Source organism: Macaca fascicularis, chromosome 5 (genome assembly GCF_037993035.2).
Source record: "Macaca fascicularis isolate 582-1 chromosome 5, T2T-MFA8v1.1".
Classification (NCBI taxonomy): Eukaryota; Metazoa; Chordata; class Mammalia; order Primates; family Cercopithecidae; genus Macaca; species Macaca fascicularis.
This window is the reverse complement of record NC_088379.1, coordinates 61,653,888-61,681,493: the sequence shown is the minus strand read 5'-3', so window position 1 is coordinate 61,681,493 and position 27,606 is coordinate 61,653,888. Positions and strand designations below refer to the sequence as shown.

Here is a 27,606-nt window from a genome sequence, read left to right as displayed (position 1 = left end):
CTGTTGCCAATATAAACAAATGAAGATGTCCCTAGCATATAGCTGGACATATTTCGGGGTTATATGGTGGTTGCAGCAGGTTCATTTGGAAGTGCAAAGTACTTCAGTCTTAGACCTTCACATTTTATCTGTCAAGATGCACACTTTGGCTCTCTTCTTTAGGATGATCACATAGACACTTGCTGATCTGGGGATAATTGACTTTCCTTTCATTGGAGTCCCTTATTTTTATAGAATAGATGGGTCCTAGCTATGAGAGAAAAAATGAACTGAAAGTTGGAGTACTAATCTCTCTTCTAATCCCAGTTCTATCCAAATTCACAAATGAGATTTTGGAGACATCACCTTTGGGTCCTAATCCTATTCCTGGAAAAGGAAGAGTGCTAGGCTAGATAATATCTAAAGATCCTTTCCAGTTCAACACTAGCTAGTTCCTGTTTCTGTCAAATAAGTTAACAGAGACAGAAAAAGTCTAAAAACAGAAGGGATACACAGTCATAACTCCGAGAAATCTGTTTTCGGCAGCAGAGATTTTACAGAATGTAGTAGATGATATAGTTGCAAAGTTTGTACAATGGGCAGGGCACAGTTCTAGGTACTAATGAATACAAAATAGATTTTTTTTGTTTGTCCAGGGACAGAATGTCTATAGTTCAATTACGATTAAAGGGTATATATGAGCCCTTCTTCCCTTGGCATATAAGACCCAGAGCCCCTTCTCTAGGTCCCAGAGAGTCTGTAATCAAGAGAAGAGGATTGACTTGGTGGCAGCAAGTCTGAGGACAATATCTTGTAGTGCATAATGCCACCATAGAAAAAACAGTTGCCTTAATCTTTGGAGTCATTTGCCAGGTTGCGCCTATTATGAAAAACCTGTTGCATTATATACATAGTTCATGCAACTCTCTGCTTCTATTCTTGTATTCAACATTCTTTCGGGAACATGGGATACTTCTGGGCAGAAAGGACTTTGTGGAAATCGTTTCCTTGGTTTAAAATATTCAAATTGAATCCTTTGAAGTTTGTTGATCACACATCACAAGATAAATTTTTAAAAAATAGATATTCTGGAGAAAATAACAATGGCAATCTTTTACCCAACACTTAATGTCTATCCCATGAGGGACTGTGTTTATTGTTTTTCCAGGATTCTCAATTTTTGTTTGCTCAAACAGCTTTATGATGTATGTAGTGTTATCATCTTCATTTTACATATAAAACAAGTGAGGCTTAGTCACATTAAGTCATTCCTCCAAGTCACCATTGGTTGACTGTAGAACCAGGAGGTAAACCAGCAGTCTGATTGTACTGCTCATACTCTTAACCAGAGTATCATAACTTCCTGAGAAGTTTAGAAATCTTGTCATTTTGTTTCAGGAATAGAAAGCAGACCTACTGGCTCTGTATCTTCCACCATGAGAAGTTTGTTTTTACCTTGAACTACTAGTGGGAGTTAGCATCTTGTAAGTCTCCAAATATCTCATCTGAAAGACTTGTTCTTTGTGCAGATTTGTAATTTTAGCACCATTTGTTTATTCCATACCAAAAGGCCTTGCACTGTGATGGTTCCTGCCTCCCCAGACTCCTGAGTCTTGAGTAATGTGTTTCCGCCAATTCTCAGGTAATGAAGGTTCAAAATTAATGGAAAGCTTTTATTTAAAAATCACTCAGAGGTTGCAGATTTTAAAAACAGAAGGTAACCATTTCCTTCTCTGAAATACTGGCATGGTCACTATCTTTACTCATCTTCTTCATAGTTCTATGAGACAGATTTAACCAAAAAGCCACCTCTTATTTTGTTTTTGTTTTTTTTTAAAAAATCATTGTAATATACCATGATGTGAAAACAGGAGACAGTCACTTGAGCAAATAAATTTGATGCCATTTCACTGTGTAAGAGGAAATACACTTTTCCATCACCCCATGATGAATCTAATGATAAAATCTAGATAGAGCCAGATCTATATTTTGTTAACATTTTTATTGCTACGTGCTCTCAATACAACAAACAGCATCAGTAGTGTACACTTTGATAAAAGGGAATTTTTAGCTTGGTAGAAAAGAAAGCCCAAAGGTCAGAATTATAATAATGAATATGTACATCTTTATGGAAACTGTTTGTGTGACCATCCTTATCTTCCCCCGTGGATGAGATGTATGCACACGCAAGTAAACTAGAGAGAATTTTATTCTATGGGCATTTTTAGGAAAAATAAAAAAAGACTTAAGGCTCAGGGATTGTTTTACTATCTGAAATTTGCCTAATTTGACCTTCAAAATTCTTGCACAAAGTAGCAGCAATTCTTTAGAGGTATAGAATCAATAGTTTAAGCTGTTAGTTTACAATGATTAAAATGCAAAAGTTCTTGCACATTCTGTGCTTTGAGAGTTTAATTTATCTACGTTTTAGTTTGCATAATATATTTTTACACAGTTCAGGTACTGACCTCAAAATCATTATGCTGATAACACTATCTCCTCTCATTTACATGTAATTCATGACGCATTTACCTCTTTCAAAAACTTTTAAAAATGTTTCTAATTCACAATTTCATTGAACAGCTAGCTGAGTCCATACAATTTAATGTTTCCTTGAAGGGAAACAAGTCATCAACTTAATATCAACTACTAAAAATGCAAGATGTTTACATAACATCAAATTAGTTCAGTTTTAGCTTTTGAGTTGGCTATAGTAGTTTGCTTAAATGTCTCCTCTACGCACAGAACAAAGCATGCACCTCTAATTTTGTCTCTCTAGTTTACCAAAACATGTAATTGATATTAGTGTAAATATTTAGTACATAAAAATACTATCAAGAAAAAAAATCAACTTTTAATAAATATCTTCGGTTCTGAATTCTATGTACAAGTACTTTACATCTACTCCCTGGAGAGAGCATTTCTGGCTTTACTGTGAGCAAGGTGACCACTGACATAAATTATTAGCACATTATTGCAGTCAGATGCATTGTGGTTGTGAACATTTGAACAGGAACCACATGGAAAATAAATATCTCAACCATTGACATATGCTTTCTTGAACCTGCCTTCAAAGCCCCAAAGCTCTACTATACTCAAATATCAATTCTAGACTGATAATACTTTTCTCAGCTACCAACATACAAATAAGTTATCCCAAAACTTTTTCCTTTGCGATTATTACAGTACCTTGAGTATAACTGTTTGTATCTGTCAACAATGCGAAAATTAAAAAAGAAACACACACACACACAAACAAAGGACACCTCAACGGTGCCTACTGAGGTCCCGGAAAGAGGGTTTCAATTTTATCTTGCACGAGTTCATTTACTATTCATTGATCCCTGTGACTGTAAGTGTATTAAGACACCAATCCTTTAAATTATAAGTATAGAAGGCAATAGGTAACCTGATATCTGTATATCTATAGCTTTTGTGATTTTTTTCTTTTTCTATAATTTACGTATCACATTGTTGATTCAACAAAACCCTTTATATTGTCAGTAGCTGTAATTCTAACTTTCTTTTGTAATACTCTGCTTTGAAAATTAACCTATAGAATGTCAAACAAGGCAATATTCAATGACAGGCACCTAGAACATCCAGAAATGTAATATAGTAAACAATCATTTGAGAACACATCTCTTAAAATAATACTGATTTTTGCAATATACAGTATTTACACAACAGCTGCAAATTTGCTCATACAATATTTCTAATATAGATAAATAGGAATACAAGTCTAAGAATTCTTTGTTCCATATCCAAAATTTCTTGTTAAAGTGTAAACCATTGGTATCTCTTTTTTATTTTTACTTTAACTTTTCTAAAACAAACAAAAAGTCAGCTGATATGCACAATTGGTTCCAGTCCCTTTTCTGCTTCAGAGAGCGACCAACACAAACTTAGCAACATATTTTTTTTCTTTAATAATCTTTGGTGCTTTCTTCCAATGATTTCTGGTAAATGAGTCAATGCAGAACGAAAGAGGATGAAAGCAACTAGAAAGTGAGCCAGCACTTTCTGTTCTTCCAATTACAGATAAAATGAGCTGACGATCTATAGAGATTTCCACTTTAAACAAGCATATGCACCATGGGGAGGAGAGGTTGTCCAGGTTTTCCTCTAGTTTCTAGCCTTTTTGGTTCACTTTCTCATCTTTCTAAGGTGGATGATCTTGTCGGACGTCTGTTGTCAATAATCTTTCCATCTTTCTGTGAGGTTCTTGCCTGAGAAGAAGCACCTATTGAATCACTGGCTGCAAAGAAGGAAGCAGCAGCCATTTGTGAAGCTGAACTGAGGTGGCCCCTCTTGGTGGGTGGGGAGGATGGTGTGGCTACCAGTCTCACAGTCTTACTTCCTGATTGCTGAGCACTCCTCTGGGGTAAATTAGCACCATCAGGTTTACTGTTTGACCTGAAAGCAGCATATGCATTTGGACCTCCCACCGAAGAGATGCTACTCAAAGATGTCTTCTTTGCAGGGGTCTCTGAATGATAAGGAACCAAAGATGTAGGCATCACTAGAGATCTAGGGAGGTCACTAGGGTTAGAGACGACATCATCATGAGTTTCAGCAGCTTCTAGAAGGTATGGTGGTGGCAGGGTGCTACTGCGCTTGCTGCAGGACTCACAACATAACTTGTTATAACCTGGTATGGAGCAGTATCGTGCCAACACTTCCATTTGACAGAATATGGACTTGTCTCCCAGACATGGCTCATCTGCAAAAATAAAAAGAAAATAAACCAACACATGCATCTAAACATAAAATGAAAGGAGGAAAAATTTTTAATGAATGTAAAAACATTTAAGTGCAATCTGACACCAATGGGAGTGATCCACACAGGCTTTTGCATTAAAAATATGAACATTAGAATGAATTCACTAAAATAAATAGTTCTTTATCTACAAAGTCCTTGTGATGATCATTATTGTAATATTTCCACCAGAAGTCTTCAGACCACAGAGCGTATTTTTTTCTCCAAGTAGGAACATATATCTGTTTTTAGAATGGGCAAAGAGAATTTATTTAATGTTGTGGTTAAATTTTTAGGATGCAAAGGGGCATCTGTATTTTTATTTTATGGTATTTCTGACTTTCTCAGAGGGTACTCCCTACATTATGTTAAAATGTGAAATCAAAATAAATACTGAACACTTATAAAAACAAAACAAATCTTACAAAGGTATTCTCCAAAGAATAATCAAAATACCCTCTTGATTTTAAAAAATTCTCCAGTTTGTGATTGAGACCATCCTGGCTAACACGGTGAAACCCTGTATGTACTAAAAATACAAAAAAAAATAGCCGGGCGCAGTGGTGGGCACCTGTAGTCCTAGCTACTCGGGAGGCTGAGGCAGGAGAATGGCGTGAACCCAGGAGGCGGAGTTTGCAGTGAGCTGAGATCATGCCACTGCACTCCAGCCTGGGCGACAGAGCGAGACTTCGTCTTAAAAAAAAAAATTATCCAGTTTGAATAACATAGTTTCATGTTTATCATTGAATATTCTCAGATTATTTGTTATCTGAATGCACAAATTTGGGTAAAGTATGCCAAATTTCTTATGAATAATTCATGGTTCTTACACTTAATTTTATTTAATTGACAGTACTTTATGTTTGAAGGATACTGAGTAACACTCATAAAATGTAATTTCATTGAATTGACAGCACTTGGTCTAAAAAATACTAAAGTAATACTCATAAAACACTTGATAACATCTAAAGTAACACTTCTAAAACATTTCATACTGCATGTGTACACATTTTTTTATTACTTTAAAATTTTATTGATTCCAGGTTACAATATTTGGATTTCAGATAATCCAAATATCTGATTGGATTTCAGATAATCCAAATCCAATCATAAAAATGTTAACTTGTGCGTAGTTTTAGTCATCCTGGGTATACGTTATGAAATAAAGACATATCCTGTGCCTCTCTGATAACAGAACCAGTGCATAGAGTAGCATCCCTGCAGATGTGCAACACAGAAACACTGATCCATGTCCAAAGAATAAATGCAAAGAACTGTCGATTGTGGCATTTATGTAATAGAATCACTTAAAATTACAGTGTATTATTGGGTAATACTATATTGCTAAGAAAAAAACCTGCTACATAACTCCCCAAAAATTGAAAAATCCTTTTTCTAAAGTTTGAAACAAAAAAAAGAGAGTCAGTTGGCAAAGCCAATAGAGGACTAAAATTACCAACAATGAGCTGTAATACTATCTCCACTTCCCAAATTGTGAAATGACTCATACATGCTTGGTATGTGCAGGTCTATTATATGGTATAATGTGGCTGAATATTCATATAAGCTAGGTCATCATCTAATTATGTTATACATGTCTGTGCATTATATTAATGGGTTTCACCTTAAATATTAATTTCTCTTCATGTGTGATTTACTTTTTTTTAAAACTTATATCTCAAAATAAGAAAACGTCTTCTTTCTATATGTGTCAGGCTATAGGTCTTAAGAGGAGAGGACCTTATTTGACCTTGAACTCTCTTTTTCCCCTAACTCCTTTCCCTCATCACCCCTCTTCGGAGGCCCCTCTTGGAAGTATGACCTATTTTCTCTGAGTTAGAGAACAAGTCCAACCAAAGGTCTCCCATTTCTAAGTGTGAGCACTTTGGCATTGCAGAGTCCTGTTCATAACCTGGGTTTCATTAGGGCCAGAATATACTTTTGTGTGGAGGAGGAAATGGGAGAGATATTCTGAGAAAAATGTGAGCAAAGGAATACATTAACCTTATGGTAATTTGCCTACTGATAAATGGGAAGAGCTTATAGGCAAAAAAAATGGTACAATCAAAATATGGAGTCACATAAAAAAAAATCAATTAAAAAAAAATTAAGGAAACATTTCAGACTTCTCGTTCCACCCCCAAATCATTATAAGAGGTTCTGGAAAAGAGATTCACACATGGTCTCAAAAGGCCATTTGATCCTAATAGCAGTTTGAGATTCTGGTAGAAAGTATTACTTATTTTACTTGAAATATGGTAGACATATGTGACCATTTGGAACTCTTAGGATTGACCTTTGGGCTTTGATTTCAGAACAACAGAACAACTAAAGGGATATGAAATCACTAAAATAGTTAAGCTATCTTATTAGCTCCTTGGTTTTATATTCAAAACAATTTCTTCTGCCTAAAGCAGCAAAATCAAGAAAATTCTTGCTAACCATTGGGCACATCTGTAGAAATACACAGCTGTACCAGCTCCAAGATCGATAAAGCTTACTCACAGAATGGTAGCCTCTTAACAGGAATAACTACATAAGAATAAAATATTATGGTGACAGTGTATGTTAAAACTTCTGAGTAAAGTGTGTTCTTTTGGTTTTGATTTGTATTTTGAGCTTTTACATATATCAATACTTTCCAAAGTAAAATGATTAAATATATAAGTCCTATGTCTCCCCCACATGGTCAGATATGTTCTTGCTATAACATATTTCAAATGAAATTTATAATGAAATAATGTATAAGGGTTAAAGACTTAAAGCCTGAAATTTCTTCAAAAAATAAAACATTTGACAAGATAGTGCTTTGCCAATTTTCTTGACAAAAAGCACCATTCAGCAGATGTCAATATTCAATCAATGTCTGTCTTATGGTGTTGGAGGCCAAGCACAAAGCAACTTCTTTAGTCCTGAGTCTTCTAATGTGTGAAAACAATGTCCACATTTGTCACTGGCATGGATTTAGCAGAACTGCATTTAAGAGAAAGGTTGTGGTGGAGGCGGATGGGTGGGCTAGGAAAACAAGGGAGGAGAAGAAAATATAAGGGAAGAGAGAATGCAATAAACAGATGAGGGCAGTGAGAGAGAGACTTGGGGAGAGAAAATGAGACAGGAAGAGACAAAGACAGGTCAGTGGAGGGGCTAGGAAGAGAAAGATAGGAGGAGAAAGAGACAGACACAAGGAGTGAAAGATGGAGGAGTAGAGAAAAAGAGCTGTAAGAAGGAGAGGAAAAAGGTGGGTATGGTCTGAATGTTGAAACCTAATCCTCAAGGCGATGGTACTAACAGGGTGGGGCCTTTGGGAGGTGACTAGGCTATCGGGGTGAAGCACTTATGAATGGAATTCGTGCCCTTATAAAAGAGAATCAAGGGAGCTCCTTGGCCCTTTTCACCACATGCGGACGGAACAATAAGGCACCATCTAGGAAGCCCTCACTAGACACTAAATCTGCTGAGGCCTTGATCATGGACATCTAGACTTAGAACTCTGAGCAATAATTTTTTTAAATAAATTACCCGGCCTCAGGTATTTTGTTATAGCAGCTAGAACAGACTAAGGCAATGGAGGAGGTAAGAGACGGGGGGGGGGGTGGGGGGGGAGAGAGAGAGAGAGAGAGAGAGAGAGAGAGGTGGAAGAGAAGGAGAAACAGAGACAGACACAGGAAGTTGGACAGGAAGGGGAGGATAAAGTAAGAGAAAGGGAGAAGGTGGACGGACGGGAGGACACTGAGAAAGAGAAAATGGGAGAGAAAGAGAGACAAACATACGGAATAAGGAAAGAGGGGGAAGAGACAGTCAGGAAGAGGCAGAAGGAGAGAGATGATGAGAGGGAAAAAGAACGACAGAAAGTAGAGCCAGGGAGACTAGGACAGGGAGAGGGAAGGAGAGCAAGAAGAAAGAGTAAGGACTAGAAAAAGCATGTGTGACTGACACAGAAAGTGAGCCACATACAGGCAGCAGGTGACAGCTCATCAGAAACAGCAAGACAGACACCCAAAATAAGAGAGAGACAGAGGAGCACAAATGGAGACACAGATGAGCGAGTGCAGGATAGAGACAGATGTGGACAGAGAGCTATGGAAATGGAGGCAGAAGGAGACAGTGATAGAGACAGAAACGATCCAATACATTTTGCTTGTTTTATTTACTTAGTTTTTGAGATAGAGTCTCACTGTGTCACCCAGGCTAGAGCGCAGTGGCACGATCTCGGCTCCCTGCAACCTCTGTCTCCTGGGTTCAAGTGATTCTCCTGCCTCTGCCTCCCAAGTAGCTGAAATTACAGGCATGCTCCTCTACGCCCAGCTAATTTTTGTATTTTTAGTAGAGACAGTGTTTTACCATGTTGGTCAGGCTGGTCTTGAACTCCTGACCTCAGGTGATTCACCCACCTTATCCTCCCAAAGTGCTGGGATTACAGGCATGAGACACCGTACCCGGCCCCATTTTGCTGTTTTAAAATAGCAAATTGACTAAATAAAGACAATAAACCCTGCTTTTGCCATACAGCAAGTTGGTAGGTCAGGCAAACGCTTAATTTTATCCTATGTGCAACGTGTCTGTTTGAAGTTACTCTGTGGATAGACGGTTATTGGAAATGGTTTTAGAGTTGAGTGACATTACCCACACATCAAAATTGAATAATTTTAGTAAAATATTTCAAAACCGTTGCAAAATTATGCCTTTTAATAAAGATGTGAAGTTATAGTTAAATATAACAAGGAAAAATTAAGTAGTTCCTACGAGCAACACAAGTTGATAGACATTACATATACATAGCACAGCCCTCACCCCAACGTCACCGGCCAGAAATGGCAGGGCGATAGTGGTCATGATAATTAAAAAGTGTAGGACATTGCCTCAAATGCTGATCTTAAAGAACTGAATTGGACTAATATTTCACAGGTGTTTTCCTTTGGTTATTTATCAGTAAACGAATATAAATTCTATAACTTCTCTCAAAAGGAAATTCTGCTTTTCGAGGTTTAAAAACATCAGAGCAGTGAAGTCAATTGGTGTGACACCTACCATTACAAGGAGGCAGTTGACAGGCTCTGACCAACTCAGGCTTTTCACCATCACAGTGGTCCCCAGCCCTGCAGAGGACCTGCCTCACCTCCGTTCCTTCACCGCAGGTCACTGAACACTGCAGAGACAAAGGCTGTGGTTACAGACATTTATTCCACCAAGATCATGCACATACACACACACACACAGACACACAGATCTAGAGTTCGTTCTCTATTAAGTGATGCTGCACAGTGGTTTTGAAGACAGATACTACTGAGTTTATATTCTGACTCCATTATTTACTGGCCTGGGCACATTGTTTTTTCTATATAAGATTCACCTTCCTTATCTGGTGGAAAGCTGGGATAATGATACCCGCCTTATAAGATTGTTTTAGGACTAAATGAAGGCAAAGGAAACAATGTGCATAAAGCAGTAGCAAAATGCCTGGTACCTAGTAAGCATTCCCTACAAAAGAAGCCGTGATTAATAACAATATTAACATCTGCTGTAGTTTCTAAAAACAATGTTGATGATGTCTGTTCTCAGGGACCCAATCATGGTATTGAAAGTCCCCACTTCTTTCTTACAGATGGCAGAATTTACTGATAAGTTGCCTCGGATGGTTAATTCAACGTCCTTGGAACTACTATTATTCCATGTTCTTAAGTTCTTTTCTCTAATGAAAATCTTTACTGCTCCAAAACTAAGCTCAGAAACTTCCATGCAATGGCCCTAGGAAAGTGCTATGGAGGAGGGACTTCTACTGAGACTTTGATATGAGTTAGCATTACGGTCCTATGTGGGTGACCTGTACTTGTACTATGGTTTGAATGTCCCCTCCAAAACTCAGGTTGAAATTTAACCGCCACTGAAACAATGTTGAGAGGGACTTGCAAGAGGTGGGACCTCTCAGAGGTGATTTATGGGCATAGATTAATGCTATTATCTTGAGAATGGGTTAGTTATTGCAGGAATGGGCTCCTGACAGAAGGATCTTCTGTGTTTCTCTTGCATGTTTCCTTGCCATGTGATGCCTTCAGCTACAGGAAGACCCTCTTCAGATGCCAGTGCCATACCCTTGGACTTTGCAGCCTCCAGAACCATATGCCAAATAAACTTTTGTTCTTTATAAATTACCCGATCTGTGGTATTCTGTTAAAGCAGCAAGAAATAGATAAGACAACTTGCTTGTTTCTTCCTCTCTGGGCTTACTCTCCACTTCCTCATTAGTTTTCTGTCTGATTTTTGATGCCCTTTCCTCCTATAAATGATTCTCCTATGACCCCAAGATTTCTTATTTTGAGTCTTTAGAAATATCTAAGACAGGTGGTAATAGCTAACAGTGCAACATGGAGTCAACCAATTAACAAACAAACATGATCCGGACAGGTATGCTAAGCACTAGCTGAGTACTGAGGAAACCAGGCACACTATTTTTGAGAAATGTGTGTACTAGTGGCAAATACAGATTCAAGAATCAGAGTTATAATACTCTGTCATGAACAGCATGGTAAAGTTAAGTTGCACTGCCTTTCAGATGTAGAGGAGGAACTGCCAAGAAAGGTACCACCTGGAAGGTGGTCATTGGGACTACGGAGATGAGCTTTGGTGGAGAAGGAGAGATTATCAAGTCAGCTGAAAGGTAGCAGACTCAAACAAGCATGGTCTGTTTGGAACAGTGGGAAGTTTACTCGAACTGGGACAAAGAGTTGGAATGAAGAAAGAATAAAAGGAGTTAGTGCGGTGCCAAATGGTACTGGGCCCTGCATTCAGTATCAGGGGTTTGGAATTTATCCTGAAGGAACAGGGAAGTCAACAAAAATATTGGACAAAAGAACAGTCATCTATCAGACTTCTTCTCTATGTTACGAAACACATAAACATGGTTTGCCCCTACCAACTAAACGTAAGTGCAGGTGCTGTTTTAAAGCATTAATTTTTCCTAACAGCTCCAGGTAATTACAAAATATGCAGTAGTTTCTCAGTTCACACAAAGCCTAACTGATGTTTAAGCCAAATTAAAATATCTACACATGCTTACACACACACTTTACATATGCATGCTCAGAATTCACACACCTACCTCACTCCAGGGTCCTGTTTTCCACTGCGCTGGGCAGGGCACTCTGTTACAGGGCCGGCGGCTCTCGGGACGGTCACCCATGCAGTACTTGCTGTGCACAGAGCGGTTGGTGCCATCATGGAGTGGCTGAAGGCAGCGTACAGTACGAAGTTGATAGCCAGAACTTCCACAGGTTTTGGTGCAGTGTTCCCATTCTTCTGCTACCCAGCTGTGGGTGCGGGGGTTTAACACTGAAATTATCACTGGTATGTATAGTGCACACATTCCCACCCGCAAAGCCTAGACTTTTCTGCTCTCTGAGTGACTTGCAAACTAGTGGGCACACTGCAGTTCAGGAAGTGGTTTCGGAAAGATGGATATCATGGATCACTTTTTAGTAATAGCAGGTGGAAACTTTTAATGCCCTGCTATTTTTTTGTTTTCTGCCTCTCAGTGACTCTGAAACCTTCTCCTTTCCTAAAAAGATGATCTACAGAGGGTTTCTGAAACTCATCTTAAAGTTGCCCTATTAGATTCAGGCATGAAGGCAGTTTTCAAGGATAGCACCAACTCACTCTCAGTCATATTTCCTAACAGTGTTAAACATCTGACAGTGAATTTTTAAAACAGAATCTATCTAGTGCTTGCTAAGACACACTTACGATTTGCTTACATAACCTTCTGTTTTCACTATGGTTTCCTTCTCTCTTGATCATGTCTATTATACACAGTTAAAAGTCTGGTTCACATTCTACAGAGGGTAAACCTCATGTCTTCTTCTGGGTTGGAAGAAGGCACATTTTTATAAAATCTAGAGAGTTCACTGATGTTTACATATTTTAACTGATATGACGGTTTTATTTCTACAGTTGTTGCTATGAAGGCTACTTGACATATCTATATCATTTGGATAATGCAGTTCTTCTTATTAACCCTTACTGGGCCTGACAAGAGGTAAGGGTGGTATGCATTGGGGCTGGGTAAAAACTGTTCACACAAATGCACCTGATAGCAGTATTTCCAGAGGCATTTTCCAAAATATTTACCAGGGGACATTCCCAGATTCTAGTGTCACTGTCCCAAGCACTTTCCAAATCAGCTGTGGATACGACGTTACACACGGTTCTCCAGTACACATGGTTACCAAGTCCCAAAGGGCTGTCACCATTGATTCCATCTGGTTATGCAATCTGTCTGTATGTAATTCAGGCTAAAATTAACTTTGCCTTTTCCAAAGTTACTTTCCCTCTGCATTTTTTTTTCTCTCCATATATAAGAGGCACCAAAATATAGCCATGCTAAAACCTTGGCAATCTTTGGTATTCACAGTTTAAGACTGCTTTAGCTTGTCAAACTGGCGGTAAAATGTATCACGACAACTGGACTGAGGAATTTTGCTCAATTTTGAAGACCTCAATGATGAGTCTCTTTTGAAGACCAATATACTTCACAGATATAGGTACTTCTGATTACCTCCATTCCCTCCTAAGATCTCAGAATGAAAGTAAATGACAAAAATGTTATAAATCTAGAAAGACAAAGAAATTTGAGAGGAAGTCACAACAACACAATTTAGGAAACTAGAAAACAGATGGACATATGGAAACTAACTCAGCAGATTAGGAAGAATAAAGTCCAATTCAGCAGTATAAGGTGATGAGCAAACTGACTTGCACTGTAGAACTTTAGAAACATTTAGGGATTAGAGGCCTTAGATACAGTGTGAGCTGTGAAAACAAGGGTGAAGCCAAGACCGAAAGCAGGAGAACTAATGAAAAGTCAGTGTGGAAGCAATTAGACCCCCTGATTCTTAACCATACAGGGTGATTTGCCCTCCTTCAATGCAGAAGACATGCGATTTATTTTCCTCTGTAGAATGTGAACCAGACTTAGCTGGATACAATAGGCACGATCAAGAGAGAACGAAACCATAGTAAAAACAGAAGATTATGTAAAAATCCATCTGTGATGTGGTGAGATCGCTTTAGACACCTATACACATAACATTTCCAGAACAGCACTTAAACTGGCTTACAGTCCCTGGGAAGAGATTGATTCTGCTCTACGGAATCTATTTTATAAGAAAAGCCCTCAATATACAATTAATTGAGGGCCTTTTAATAAAATGGCTGAGTCACATCACCCTATAGTTGAGCCCACCAGCTACGAATGTAAGGCAAACTTCTAATCAGCATTCTAAACCCTGCATTTTTATACACGTATGAACGTCCCAGGATTACCACATGGAAATCCTCTAACGTAAATGATGGAGGTGGAGTGGGTGTGGAGAAATGGAAGAAAAGAACTCAGAATAAATTATTTAGAAACAGGGAATGAATCCTTGATACTCCAGAAGAGATAAAAGAATATATTGCATCTGTGAAATAAAAATCAAATGCCTTGAAAAAGAAATACCTAGAGCTCTTGAATATTGATGATATGAGAGCAAAAATGAAAGGCTCAGCAAGTGCAACAATGAACAATAGGAGAGAAAATCCAAGCTACAAATGTCCCAGAAAGAAAGAACACTGAAGAACACAGGAGAATTAAAACAAATACGAGAAAATCTTCCAGAGATGAAAGATATCCATTTTATATTTTTAAAAGTTTGTGTCATTTGCCACAATATAGATGAAACTGGAGGAAGTTATGCTAAGTGAAATGAATCGGACACAGAAAGACAAATACCATGTGACCTTCACTTATTTTCTAGATTCCATATGTGGAATTTATAAAAGTGGAACTCATAGAAGTTGAGACTAGAATGGTGGTGATTAGGGGCTTGGGTGAGGGTGAATGGAGAGATGTTGGTCAAGGGGTACAAAGTTTCAGTTAGAAGAAATATGTTTTTGAGATCTACTGAACAGCATAATGTCTATGGTCAATAATTATGAAATGGATATTTCAAAATTGCTAGGAGAGCAGATTTTAAATGTGTGCACCATGAAAAATGATAAGTATGTGATGTGATAGATTGGTTAATTAGCTGAATTTAATCATTCCACAATATATGCATCCATCAAAACATTACACTGTACCCCATAAAAACATACATTTTTTATTTTTCAATCAAAAATCTCTACAAGTACACAGCACAATGATGAGTAAAAATGAGCACCAAGTCAATTTCATCACTGGGATTTCAGGACACTAGGAATAAAATGACGGTCCTACAAACTCTGAAAGACATAGAGACCAAAACAGGTCATAGAGAAAGAACTGAGAATCAGAATGGCAACCAACTTTTCAACAGCAACACTTGAGTGTAGATAATAATAGAACAATATTTTTGAGTCTTAGGGATGATATATAGTTTGGAATAACAGGAAATCCCACAGAAGAGAAAGGTAGTAGGAATTCCAAGGAGAATGATGAAAGGAAACCCTAGCATGAAAGCTGGTAAAAAGTCCAAGCTGGAGCTGGAACACAGAGAACTCTGTTCTCTAAGATGCTTCTGTTTCTATGGAGATTACAGTGACAGGATACTTGGATGTTTAGTATTTTGAGGGGATTGATACTGAGAAAGAGAGTTTGGGAATTAATTACAGAAAAGTAGTAGAAGATCAAATACATAAAATCAAAATATGCACTTATTCCGGAAGAAACATTACAAGAAAGAAACCATAATAATGTGCATGCTATGTGACTCAGGTATTAAGAGAGATACATGTTAATATAAACCCTGAATATTGCGATCAGTAAAAGGTATGTTAGGTTAGCAATGGGAGTAGCAGGGAAGGAGAAAGTGTGGCCTCTGGGTGTGCATTTGCAGAGTGGTCATAAAATAACACAATCTTCACATTTCACAGTGAAAATTCAATGTATAATGTCTAACCTACCTCCCAAAAAAGTCAAGGAGTAGAAGGAAAAACATTCGACTTAGACAGAAGGGAACAAGTAATTACCAAATATCAAAATAAATATAACAGTTGAAAGTGGTTGTTTTTGAGGAACAAGAATGTGGTGAAAGGCACAGAACTGCAGCTTTATATAATTCCTGTGAAGTGACTTGACTATTTAAACCATAGAGCTTTGACCGAAAATAAAATCAAAACCAAAAAGAGCTAAAGGCAGTGAAGTCCTGATTTTGACCTACAGATACGATAGTTAAAATAAATGCTTACAGCGGATGTGTACACTCTTGAATATTGCACATTCGTCTAATAGGTTTCGGCTTTTTGTTGGCCTCACAGAAGCTGCGATGGACCATTTTATTATCACTTTTCCTACGGCATCCATATTTAGTGTACTGGAAACCTGGAAAAGGAAATAAATTTCTTTGGATTTAATCACTTATTCATGCTTAGTTACTTGATTATTCACTCACTCATTCATACATTTATTCATCCATTCACTAAATATATATTGAGTGCATACAATTTGGCACTTCAATAGGTGCTGAAGGTCCCAAAGAACATTAAATAAACAAAAACTTTTACCTTTTCAGAGAATACATTTGATAAATATTGCAACTGCATGCTTGTTAAAGAACTAGACTCTAAATATACAGTCTAGTGTGAGAGATAGATATGAAAACCACTGTGACAGTATCTAGTAACATAGGCTTTTAGAAAACTATGTAAGTAACTTACAGTAGAGGGCACTAAAGGAACAGAGAGGGAAGAGCTCTGTAACTTGGAGGAGCGGAGGGGAAAGCTTGGAGGATCAGTACTTTCCTTCAGCAGAATACTGAAGTTCAAATAGCATGGGGTAATGGAAATGAAGCAGAATTATTCTCCAAGCAAAGGAAATAACATATGAAAAACTGTGGTTTCTTCAGAAGGCTGAAGTATCATGTTGAAGAGGACAGGAGGTAGGGAAGGATCAGATCTTGAAAGCCTTCAGTGTCTTACAAGTTTTTGGACATTATCGTGAAGGTTATAGGGAGTTACTGAGGGTCTCTCAAACATCAACTTTTATATTTGTAATTATGTATATATATTTGAAAAAAATCAAACCTATCCAAAAGTTGTAAGAAAAAACAATTTTTTTTTTTTTTTTTTTTTTTGAGACGGAGTCTGGCTCTGTCGCCCGGGCTGGAGTGCAGTGGCCGGATCTCAGCTCACTGCAAGCTCCGCCTCGCGGGTTTACGCCATTCTCCTGCCTCAGCCTCCCGAGTAGCTGGGACTACAGGCGCCCGCCATCTCGCCCGGCTAGTTTTTTTGTATTTTTTAGTAGAGACAGGGTTTCACCGTGTTAGCCAGGATGGTCTCGATCTCCTGATCTCGTGATCCGCCCGCCTCGGCCTCCCAAAGTGCTGGGATTACAGGCGTGAGCCAACGCGCCCGGCCAAAACAACAAATATTTGTATACCTTGCATTAGATTGATCTTTTGTGACTATGTCACCACATTTGCTGTATTTCTTTATAAATGCATATGTGTGTAAATATACATATAATTTTGCCGAACCATTTGAAAGTTGAGGATATCCTGATCCGTCACTCCTAAATATTTAAGCACAAATTTCAGAAGTACATTCTCTTATATAACTATAATATCATTCTTAAAATGAGCACATTTAACATAGACATGATGCTATTATCTAACATACAGACCTATTCCAAAATGTTCAATTGTCCCTATCATGCTATTTATGGCAATCCTTTTCCAGTCAAGGATCATATGTTGCATTTAACTGTTATGTCTGTAGCCTCCATCAATCAGAAATAATTACTGAACTTGTTTTTCTCTTATGACATTTACTATTTTTGAAATTTAAAAACCATTTGTTTTATCAAATGTCCCACAATTTGGGTCTGTTTAATTGTGTTCTAATGATGAGATTCAAGCAATTCACTTTTAGAAAGAATGCTGCATAAAGTGATGTTGTGTCTTCAGGGCAACATATTAGAAGACTGAAGGATTTTAATCTGGGAAATAATATAATTTTACCATTCATTCATGCATTCATTCAAGAAAAATTACCCTGTAAATTAAGGCAGAGAAGAACATCAATATTAGTTGACTAGTTAAAAGGCTATTGCAATAATCGTCCCTCCCAAAGTGGTGACTGGAGTCTGGTGAAGAAGGAATAGATGTGGGAGATATGAAGAAGGTATATCTAACAAATAATGTGACCAAGTAAATGTTGAGAGTACAGCAGAAGGGAGGGTCAAAATTAAATGGGCATCTTGTAATGGATAAAGCGATGTCATTTAAAATAATTAACTATTGTATGCCTCCCTCAAGAAAACACTTTAGAAATACAGCCTTGAACTTAAAATTATAAAATAAATAATTTACACAAGCACTGCCTAATACAAATTTTGTTCTCAACTATTTGCTGACATTTTTGTAACAGCCTCTTGCCTTCTCCTGCCCATGGGGGATAATTGGTAATGGAGCACTTGTTTAGAACTAGAGGAATGGATGATGGGAGAAATGGAGAAACATTAAGTCCAGCTTAATGGACTCTGGAAAGGGAACGGAGGTAGCACAGTGCAGTGAGTGAGAGCATGTGTTCAGAAGCCAGGTTATCTGGGTTTGAATCCTATGGGCTCTGGGAAATTATCTTGTGTGTCCTTCAGTTTTGCTACCACTTTAACAGAGATAACAATAGTACCAACTGCATAGGGCCATTGTGAGTATTCATGCATTGATATATAAAGCATTTAGAATAGCATCTGGTTTCAAATACATAGCATAGTCAGTTACACAGTCAAGCAACCAATAGCCCTTTTATTATTAACTCTGGTAGAAATGCAGAGAGATATAGAAAGTAAAAGTAGGGAAGAAGAAAGGTGAGGAGCAGAGTACAATGAATTTGGGAGAGTTCTGGAGTTTGGGAAGCATAAAGTGATTAAGAGGACCCCTACAGTAAATGCAAGACAAAGGACCTGAGAGAAAAGGGCAAGAAGATTTTACAGTCTGTCACTGTTATGAAAGGAATCCTGTTATTTGATGATTCTTTCAGTAAAAATGTTTTGTATTGATGTTTTGATGGTTATGTTTGGTGTTTCTCAGATTGTGGCCTCGATTAGAGACAGCCATAAAGGTAGAAGCAAGATTGGTTTTTATATGCATTACATTTTGATAAAATAAATGTGTTCAATTGTTACCTCCACCACAGGGTTTGGAACACTGAGACCAGCTCTTCAAAGCCCACTCAAAAGTATCGAATTCTTCCTGGATGACATTGTTGCTGTTGATCATAGGTACTGAGTCTTCATGGATGATGTACTTATATGTCAGGCTAGAGCGGGTATCGTTTTCTTGAGGTATAATCTAACATACACATGAAATCAATATGTAAATCACGTGAGGGTTTTACATTTTGAGTGTCAAATTACAAATATTTCAGAATATTGCTCTTACTAAAACTGACAACTTTCAAATAGTTTCAAAAATTATAATGTTTTATTTCTGTCAACTACAGTGCACATATGCCCTGTTTAAGAAGAAGATGAAATATCTATAACACTTTTAACATAAAAGTATTAAAACAATACATACACTGAAGGGTAAGAGTTTGTATTATAAACATAATAACTTTATAAGATTCACTGTAGGTTTCCTTAAATTAAACCATCTCCTTTTTAAAGGATTTTAAATTTTAAATGTAATGAATTAAAATTAAAATTAAAGGATTACAATTTTAAAATTTAAATTTAAAATTTAAAATTTAAAAATTTTAATGCATTTTAAAATTGTCTTCAAAGAAAATTGTTTTGTTACGTTTTGTTCTGATGATAAAGATAGTAATGTTCCCTCCAGAAAATATATACATTATGGAAAAATATAAAGAAAATGAAAAATCATAATTCTACCGAACTAGAGAAAACCAGTCACTTTCACTACTGTGATAGTCCCTCAAGACATTTGCATTGTGTTTGTGTGTGTGTGTGTGTGTGTGTGTGTGTACAGACATATACACTTTTCTGGCCTTGTTTATTTCATGCACATTTCTCAAGATAGTAAATATTATTTGAAAACATGCTTTTGGAGTGTGGAATGATGGTCATTGGAGACTCAGAGGGGTCAGGGGAAATGGAAGGGGATTGAATGATGGGAACTTGCTTGGTGGGTATAATGTGCATTGCTCCAGTGATGGATGCACTGAAGGCCCTGACTTCACCACAATGCAATATATCGATGTAGCTAAATTGCACTTGTACAAAAAAAGTTAAAAAAAAGAAAATATACTTTTAAATGTCAGCATAGTCTGTAATCCTAAAAGTGTTATGTATTATTGTTAATAGTGTGTGGTAACTCTTGAATATTTGTATTGATTAGAAATTTTCCCAACTTTCTGGGGATTTCTGGCTTTTCTTAGTAGACTAAAGGCAACAAACACTTTAGAGTCCTAGTTCTTCTGATAGACTGGTGAATGGTCCTCCAGAACAGTTAGAACAGTTGTTACTTTAATAATAAGAGTGTATGAAAGTGGCCATTTGACACTACATGTTACATAATTTTCATCTTCATTAATTGGATGGGAAAAATATCATGATTTTAGTTGTTATTTATTTGATAACTAATAAAGTTTAATTTTCCTAAATTATTACCCACTTATATTTTGAATACTGCACATTGCATGACTGTCCTGGTTTTTATTGGAACTGTACACATATTTTTTCTCTCCTAAATAATCTGTGCACTAAAGATACAAATTCCTTTTTGTAATAAGAGTTGCAAATATTTTCTCAGTTTGTCTCTTGCCTTTTAATTTTGTTCAGGGCAAATTTGTCTTTTAAAAAATTAATTGATTTTCATGTAGCTTTCATAGGATTTTACTAATTATGCAAAGGGAGAAAAGTGCAATTCATTGGTATTCCAAACTACATTTTTACAACTACATTTTGTTTGAGAAATGAGGTGATACTAAAACCAGTGGGGGTTGAGGATCTGGTTATCTGACTTTTATTCTCTTTTTTCTGTCTTTGTGTTTAAAGCAGCATTAAAAAATCAAGCACCATTCGAACAACCCTTACACTCTAGCCAGATATCTAATTCTCTTTGCCCCAGACAGCCTCGCCACCATGTGACAGAACTCAGAATGGAAAAGCAATGTCATAATGACAGAACATTGCTTGTCCACACCCTCGTCTCCTAGCTACAAATCTCCCTGTTGTACCTTTAGCCCACACCACTTGCTGTGGTCAGATTATAATCAGTGGGCAGGTCTTGAAGCATCTATCATGATGGTTAAGCATCAGGTCTCTAAAGCCAGATACTCATGTTGTTAGAAAATAATACAATGTAATTATATTAGTGCGAAACAGAGCTTCTGGCCTCTAATCACTCATATTTAACATAATCTAAATAAAACTTTAATATATATTTTATTATGGAACAGAATGAGAGCCTAGAATAGACCCACATAAATGTGTACAATTAATTTTTGACATAATTGAAAAGGCATTTTAATAGAGAAAGAACAGTCTTTTAACAAATAGTGCTAAAATAACTAGACATTGTGGTGGGTTAAGAAATATGTTTAAGATTAGGTAAAAAAGGACCGAGAATTCCGTCTTGGTTTCACTGTCCCATGTTCTGTCTCACTTGAGTCACTTGCTGTAGTGGAAGTCAGGGTCATATTGTGAGGATGTATACGCATCCTATGGAGAGGCTTAGGTGGCAAGGAATCATGGACTGCTACCCGCCACATGGAAAAGCTGGGTAACAGTCATCTGAGGCCTTTAAGCAACCATGTGACTAAGCTTGGAAGCAGAGTAACCCTCAGTCAAGCTCTGAGATGACTCTAGCCACAGTTGACAGCAGACTCATCAGATGCTCTGTGCCAGAACTAGTCAATTAAGTGGTGTCCAGATACATGCTGCACAGAAACTGTAAGTATGTTTGTGTTTAGCCATTAAGTTTGAGGGTAATTTGTTTTATAACAATAGACAACTAATATAGACATCCATATGCAAAAATAAGGACCTAATACTTCATACAAAATTAACCCAAAGTGATTCATATACCTAAATGTAAAACGTGTAACTCTAAGACAGTTACCAAAAAAATGTAGGAGAAAATGTTTTGATGCTGGATTAGACACAAAAAAATTTCATAACACCAAAATCTTGATCCACAAAACAAAACATTAATAAATTGGACTTCGGTAAAGCTAAAATATTTTTGCTCCATGAAAGAAACTGCTAAAAGAACGAAAAGACAACATATGGACTGGAAGAAAACATTTGCAAATCATGTATTTCACAGAGGACTTGAATATACACAGAGCTCTCGCAACTCAACAAAAAGAAAATATAACAACTTTAACAATGGGCAAAAGCTTCGAACAGATATTTCAAAAGGGAACCACTTTTCAGAGGAAAAAAGACTAAAAATTGAGTGGAGCAATTTGACTTTAGTATAATATTTTATAGGAAATCCAATAAACAAAAATTCTGTATAAAACAGAAACTAACAATACATTTCAAATCAAGTAGCTGTCTTCTGCTTTCACCCATGAGGGAGTAATGGAGTTGTCTTCCTGGTATTAAAAGCTGTACAACTGGGCAAAATATTTGCAGAAACTTTTTTTCTTTTTGGCAATGGATAACATGACAAAGGACACCAATCCTTGTAAGAAGAGAAACAAGCCGGGTCTTATTCCTGAAAAGGGCCAGGTTCTGGACCCTGACACAGGGAGGAGGAGCCCAAGCCCAGTCCAGCCGTCTGACTGAGCAGAGGAAATAGATTAGAGTTTGGAACCTTCAGAGCAGGGCACTAAAGAAGAGGGGCCTGCTTAGAGAGATCACCTAAAAATCTCCATGGGTCCATGACTGAGGGTTGGTCTGTGTATGGTCAAGACACCAGGCAGTCCACGGTGAGGGGGGTGCTGGGAGAGGGACAGAGATTCAAAAACCAGGCAGGGCTGAGCCTGGCACCAAGAAAGTCCGCACCATGGGAAGAAGGACAACACTAAAAGAGACTAGCTGCAAGGAAGAATAAAACCAGGCCTTAAAGGATCAGGATGATCTGACAATAACTTAACTGCCTGCCAGAACAAAACCAGACACCTTACAATTTATCTTCCAAAATGTCAAGTGTACAAGAAAAAAAGAAGCAGGAAATGTGATTCATAAAACAAAAATAGACAACGTGAAGACCCAGAACTTAAAGTGTAACTTAGATGTAATGAGTGAACATTATGAAAAATTCAGCCGAAAAATGGATATTACAACAAAAAGAACCAAATGGAAATTCTAGAAAAGAAAAGTACACTATCTGATATGAAAAATTTACTGGATAGGCTCAAGGACAGACTGGAGATCACATAAGAGAAACAGTGACTTAGAGCTCAAAAGGAATAATCCAATCTGAAAAATGTATTTTAAAAAATATTATAAAAGGATGAACAGAGCCTGAGACTTGTGGAACAATTTCAACAGATTCAAATGAGTCCTAGGAGTAAAGAAGAGGAAGATGGGGTGGGGGTGAGGGTTTGGGAAAAACAATTAAGGAGAAGACATCATGGGAAATTTACCCAAATTTTGTCAAAAACATCAACCTACAAAGCCAAGATTCTCACTGAACCCCAAGCGTAAGACATACAAAGAACACCGTAAACTGTCACAGTCAAACTGCTAAACCAACAAGACAAAACAAAAAGATGAAGAGGAAAATCTTAAAAGGCAGCAAGAGAAAACTAACATATTACACACAGTGCAGCGATATAAATGAGGCTTCTCTTCATAAATGATGGATTCTAGAAGGCAAATGTTGTATAAATGAGTAAAAGAGGGCTCCTGTATATTGGCCCCTAGGTTATTTCTTCACAGCAGGCTCAGGCTGAGATCTGTTAGCTCAAAAGCCCTCTGCTGCCAAACACAAACTTTCATACATCCAGTTGTTTTTAATGTTGCCCAAATGAGGGAGTTTTAGCCATTTGGGGACTGCCTGCTTTGCACAGCTATAGGAAACTGCATCCAACGTCTGCTAGATATGAATAAGACCTTCCGGCTATAAGGACCTCACGCTGCTGCCTCCCTTGGAGCCCTCTGACCCACAGACACTCTGCTGTGCTGCTGAATGACACCACCTAGGCACATACACCACCTCAGATTCCCCTATTCCTCAGAAGTTCCCTTGCCCTTCTGTCCTCTGGGTGGTGGCCCCACTTGCAAACCGGCTGAGGCCGCGCTCAAAGTGTGTGTGTGCTACTGCCACCTTGTGGCCATATCTTTTTCTTTGCTCAGCCCCCAAACCCTTGGAACTCGCTAGAAGATCATAAAAACACAGTGCTGAAAGAAGGGAAAAAAGGAAACAAAAAAACCAAAAAACTAGCAGCCTCAGATTCTATATCTAGTAAAGATAGCCTTCAAAAATGAGGGTGAAAATAAATATATTTTCAGATCATTGAAAGCTGAGAGAATTACTTGCCGATACACCCACACGACAAGAAATGCTAAAGGAAGATCTTTATACTGAAGGTAAATGATACTAGATGGAACGTTAGATTTACAAACTAGAATGAAAAGCATACGAAATGGTAAATATGTGGGTAAATACAAAAATCTACTTTTAGTGTTGTCTTTAAAAGATAACTGATTATTTAAGTCAAAAATCAGAATGCTGCATTATTCAGTTTATAATATATATACACAATAAATTACATGAAAAATATTGCACAAAGAATGGGGGGAAGATAAATGGAATTATTTTAAAAGGCAACTCATTTTTCAATGTTCAAAGTACATTTAATGTTCAAGTTAAAAGTGTTTTCAGATAGATTAATTATAAAATAAGCTGAACCAACTATACCATGAGCCCGTAATGCCACATACCAAAACAATAACAGGATCATGTAAAGGTCCATCAGTGTGAAGACTTTCAACGTCATCTTCAATGTTATAATCCCACTCCACACCAAGATCTATGAAGGTCCGCGACTTGGCTTCCTCCCCTTTGCCATTTAAAATATAATGTCCTGTAGCCTGGTTCTTAATAGCTAAAGGAAGAAAAATGAGTAACCAGTATACATTTTATTTTATCATATTAAGTGCTGAAGATTCACAGCACATATATCCTTTCTACAAATCAATGACCATATTTCTTTATTAGTAGCAAGCAATCAAAATGGGTGTTAGTTCTGATATTATTCCCATTGTCTTGATTAGGCATTCAAAACTCTCACGAAGCATTCCTAACTAGTCAAAAATATGGCAAGACGGTTAAATAGGCAAAAATAATGTTTGCAAATATTCCTATTTGAAAACATCGTCAAAGAGGTTAATAGTTTCTAAATCATTTATCCTATATATTTCCTTACAAAACTGGGAATATTTTGAAAACGACAGCTACTTTTTCAATAATTAATAGAAACAATTTATGCTAGGATAGCATATAACATAATGGTTTATTTATTGCATTTTTTAAAAAGTTGGTCAAAATATTTATAGTCATCCAACATAGTTGAAGTAATTTTTCAGGCCAACAATTTAGTTCTCATGATTGTAAAATTTCAGAGCCATATCACCTACTCATATAGTTAGGAAAAGCTGCTTACTGCTAATGGAATTCTTAACGTAGTATACATTTATTACATATTATTAAATGAAATAAAATGCTGGCTTAATGAGTAAAAAATAATGACTAGGATTTTAAATTTTAGATTTGTTTATCAGAATATAATGTTATATTAGAAAGCAAAATTTCATGTTACTACCATTATTGAAAATGTGTAGAAAACATGAGTAATTTTAATTAAATGTATCTATTCCTCTCAGGCTTTAAACTGGTCTATTTTTTCCAAGGACATTAATATGAATTCTAGGATGAAAAACAAGGAATTTTAAATACTGGAGAAAGAACTATAGCTGACTTCTAGACTATTATTACATTTAGTAGTGAACATAATTTAAATATGTTTAAAAATTCTATGAAACACCATAAAACAATTCATTTTTTAAAGTCACAACTGAAATAAAATGATTTGCTGTAAATTCTCATGGAGTTGATATGTGATGTCTTAGTTTCGGAAATTATCTTAGTGTTCTTATAGGCCAAGGAATAGGAAAGTTATGTTTACACTTGTCTATACAATTTAAATTTATACCTCTTTAAAGTGACATTTCCATGTAATCTTCTCACAAAAGAAAAAAAAAATCTCCTTGTGGAAATTATAATCAGCTCTCTGTGGCAAATGGATCTGCATGTGCCAGTCAAAAACCTGACACATGTCAGATATTAGAATAATTTAAGATTAGATTACTAAAATTCACCTGTGGTTGCTTTTCAAAGAATGTAAAATACAATAAAAATAAGACAATATACAGTATTGGATCAATCAAAATATCAGAACTTATTTGTCAACATAAGTATGATGAATTTTTCTGATATTCCTTAATTTAGTTGATTTTATTAACATATTTATTTTCTTATCCCCTATTACAGAGCAAAAAGTGTATAAGAAACATAAGCTTGTCAAATGATTTTTTCCCTCATATAATTAGGAACCAACCCCAGTTTCCATAAAAAATTAAAGCTCTTTTTGTTTTTATTTTTTATTTTAAAGTAAGCATAGTTAGGAGAAATGACCAAAAAAACCTACATAACATTCAATTAATGCATTTATGTATTATTTTGATTCTTACATATGTGTATGCACATATATGTACATATACATATGTACATATACACATATCTATATTTATGATTTCTTTGACATTTCAATGTTTCAGTGCATGTTGAAGCAGAGCCAGCAGACAGAAACACTTACCAAGAATATGAGGAGAAGCCTCGTCTTCTTGGATTAACACATGTCTAGCCCCAGGGGGTATATCAAACATCTTAAGGTACCCTTTGCATGTGTAGTAAATATTGTAGGAAGCAAAGAAGAAAACAAAAGCAATAACCATGGTTAGTTGAGCACTACATTCTTACTGCTTCTGCATGCAGAAGAGGGCATCCATAAATTTAAAGAAGCAGTTTCAGAAATTAACTTCAAAGCATTGGTAGCTTTTGTGACATCCAACATGAAATTAGAGGAAACTTTTTTTTTTTTATTAAAGAGGGAAAAAAGTTAATCTTGTTACCAATGTATTAGTCACTTATCTTGTATTGACCTTCAAATGATGTCAACAACAATTCAGGCAAATACTATACTTTCCTGTGTCCCTCTGTGTGATTCTAGTTTTCTAAACCATCCTTTTCAAGTGGAGTCAACTTTTAATGAAAGTTCACTTAAGTGGTGAACTTTTTGGGATATGTTATCTGCCTACATGTTATTTTAAAAGTCTAAGAGGGAAGTATAGATAGCTAAACTTCTAATTATTAAAATATTTTCATATTTAAAGCCTTCTTTATTATAAAGGAGTTACAACAGAAAAATCAGTGCTTTCATTTTTCTTGTGATCAGCATTAATTTTAAAGCTTTAGACAAGTTTTATGATGGGACTATTTTAACCAAATTGACAACGTGGATTTTAAACCACTTAGTTGGAAAATGTGTGCAAATTATGTTACGCATTGCCTTTATATGCACCCTAACCTCAAAACCTCCTAAGCCAGAAATAAGAAAATCAATATGCTTAATTGGTTGCTTTGGGTTTTACAATCATATACCATTCCTATTACTGGAAACGTCATATATCACATACTATGTTGATATTATCACATGTCCTAAAAATTATCTTACAGTCATTTAGAATTACTATTATGCCCATAAATCATAAATATTATGACCTGACAATAGTCGGGTCAATTAGAACAGATGTTATACATTTCATTATCATATAAATAAATGAATATAAGATGATTATGTAACCTACACTTTCAATACATTATGAAACATCCAGTACATATTCTACGGAGAGTATTAACAGAAATGCAGTTATCAATCCA

The 27,606-nt window shown here is 36.5% G+C and overlaps 1 protein-coding gene across 1 annotated transcript in view; it reads right to left on the bottom strand.

Moving 5' to 3' along the window:
- Positions 1-1,966: 1,966 nt before the first annotated feature.
- The window catches only part of ADAMTS3 (ADAM metallopeptidase with thrombospondin type 1 motif 3), a 288,029-nt gene continuing 262,389 nt past the window's right edge, over positions 1,967-27,606 (bottom strand). Inside the window, exons 16-22 of the mRNA XM_005555100.5 lie at positions 26,483-26,563; positions 24,549-24,712; positions 18,873-19,038; positions 15,938-16,070; positions 11,835-12,042; positions 9,767-9,884; positions 1,967-4,702 (exon numbers count right to left, since the gene is read on the bottom strand). Of these exons, the coding sequence (XP_005555157.3) occupies positions 4,134-4,702; positions 9,767-9,884; positions 11,835-12,042; positions 15,938-16,070; positions 18,873-19,038; positions 24,549-24,712; positions 26,483-26,563 (1,439 nt within the window). The 3' untranslated portion in view covers positions 1,967-4,133. The remainder of the gene's footprint in view (positions 4,703-9,766; positions 9,885-11,834; positions 12,043-15,937; positions 16,071-18,872; positions 19,039-24,548; positions 24,713-26,482; positions 26,564-27,606) is intronic.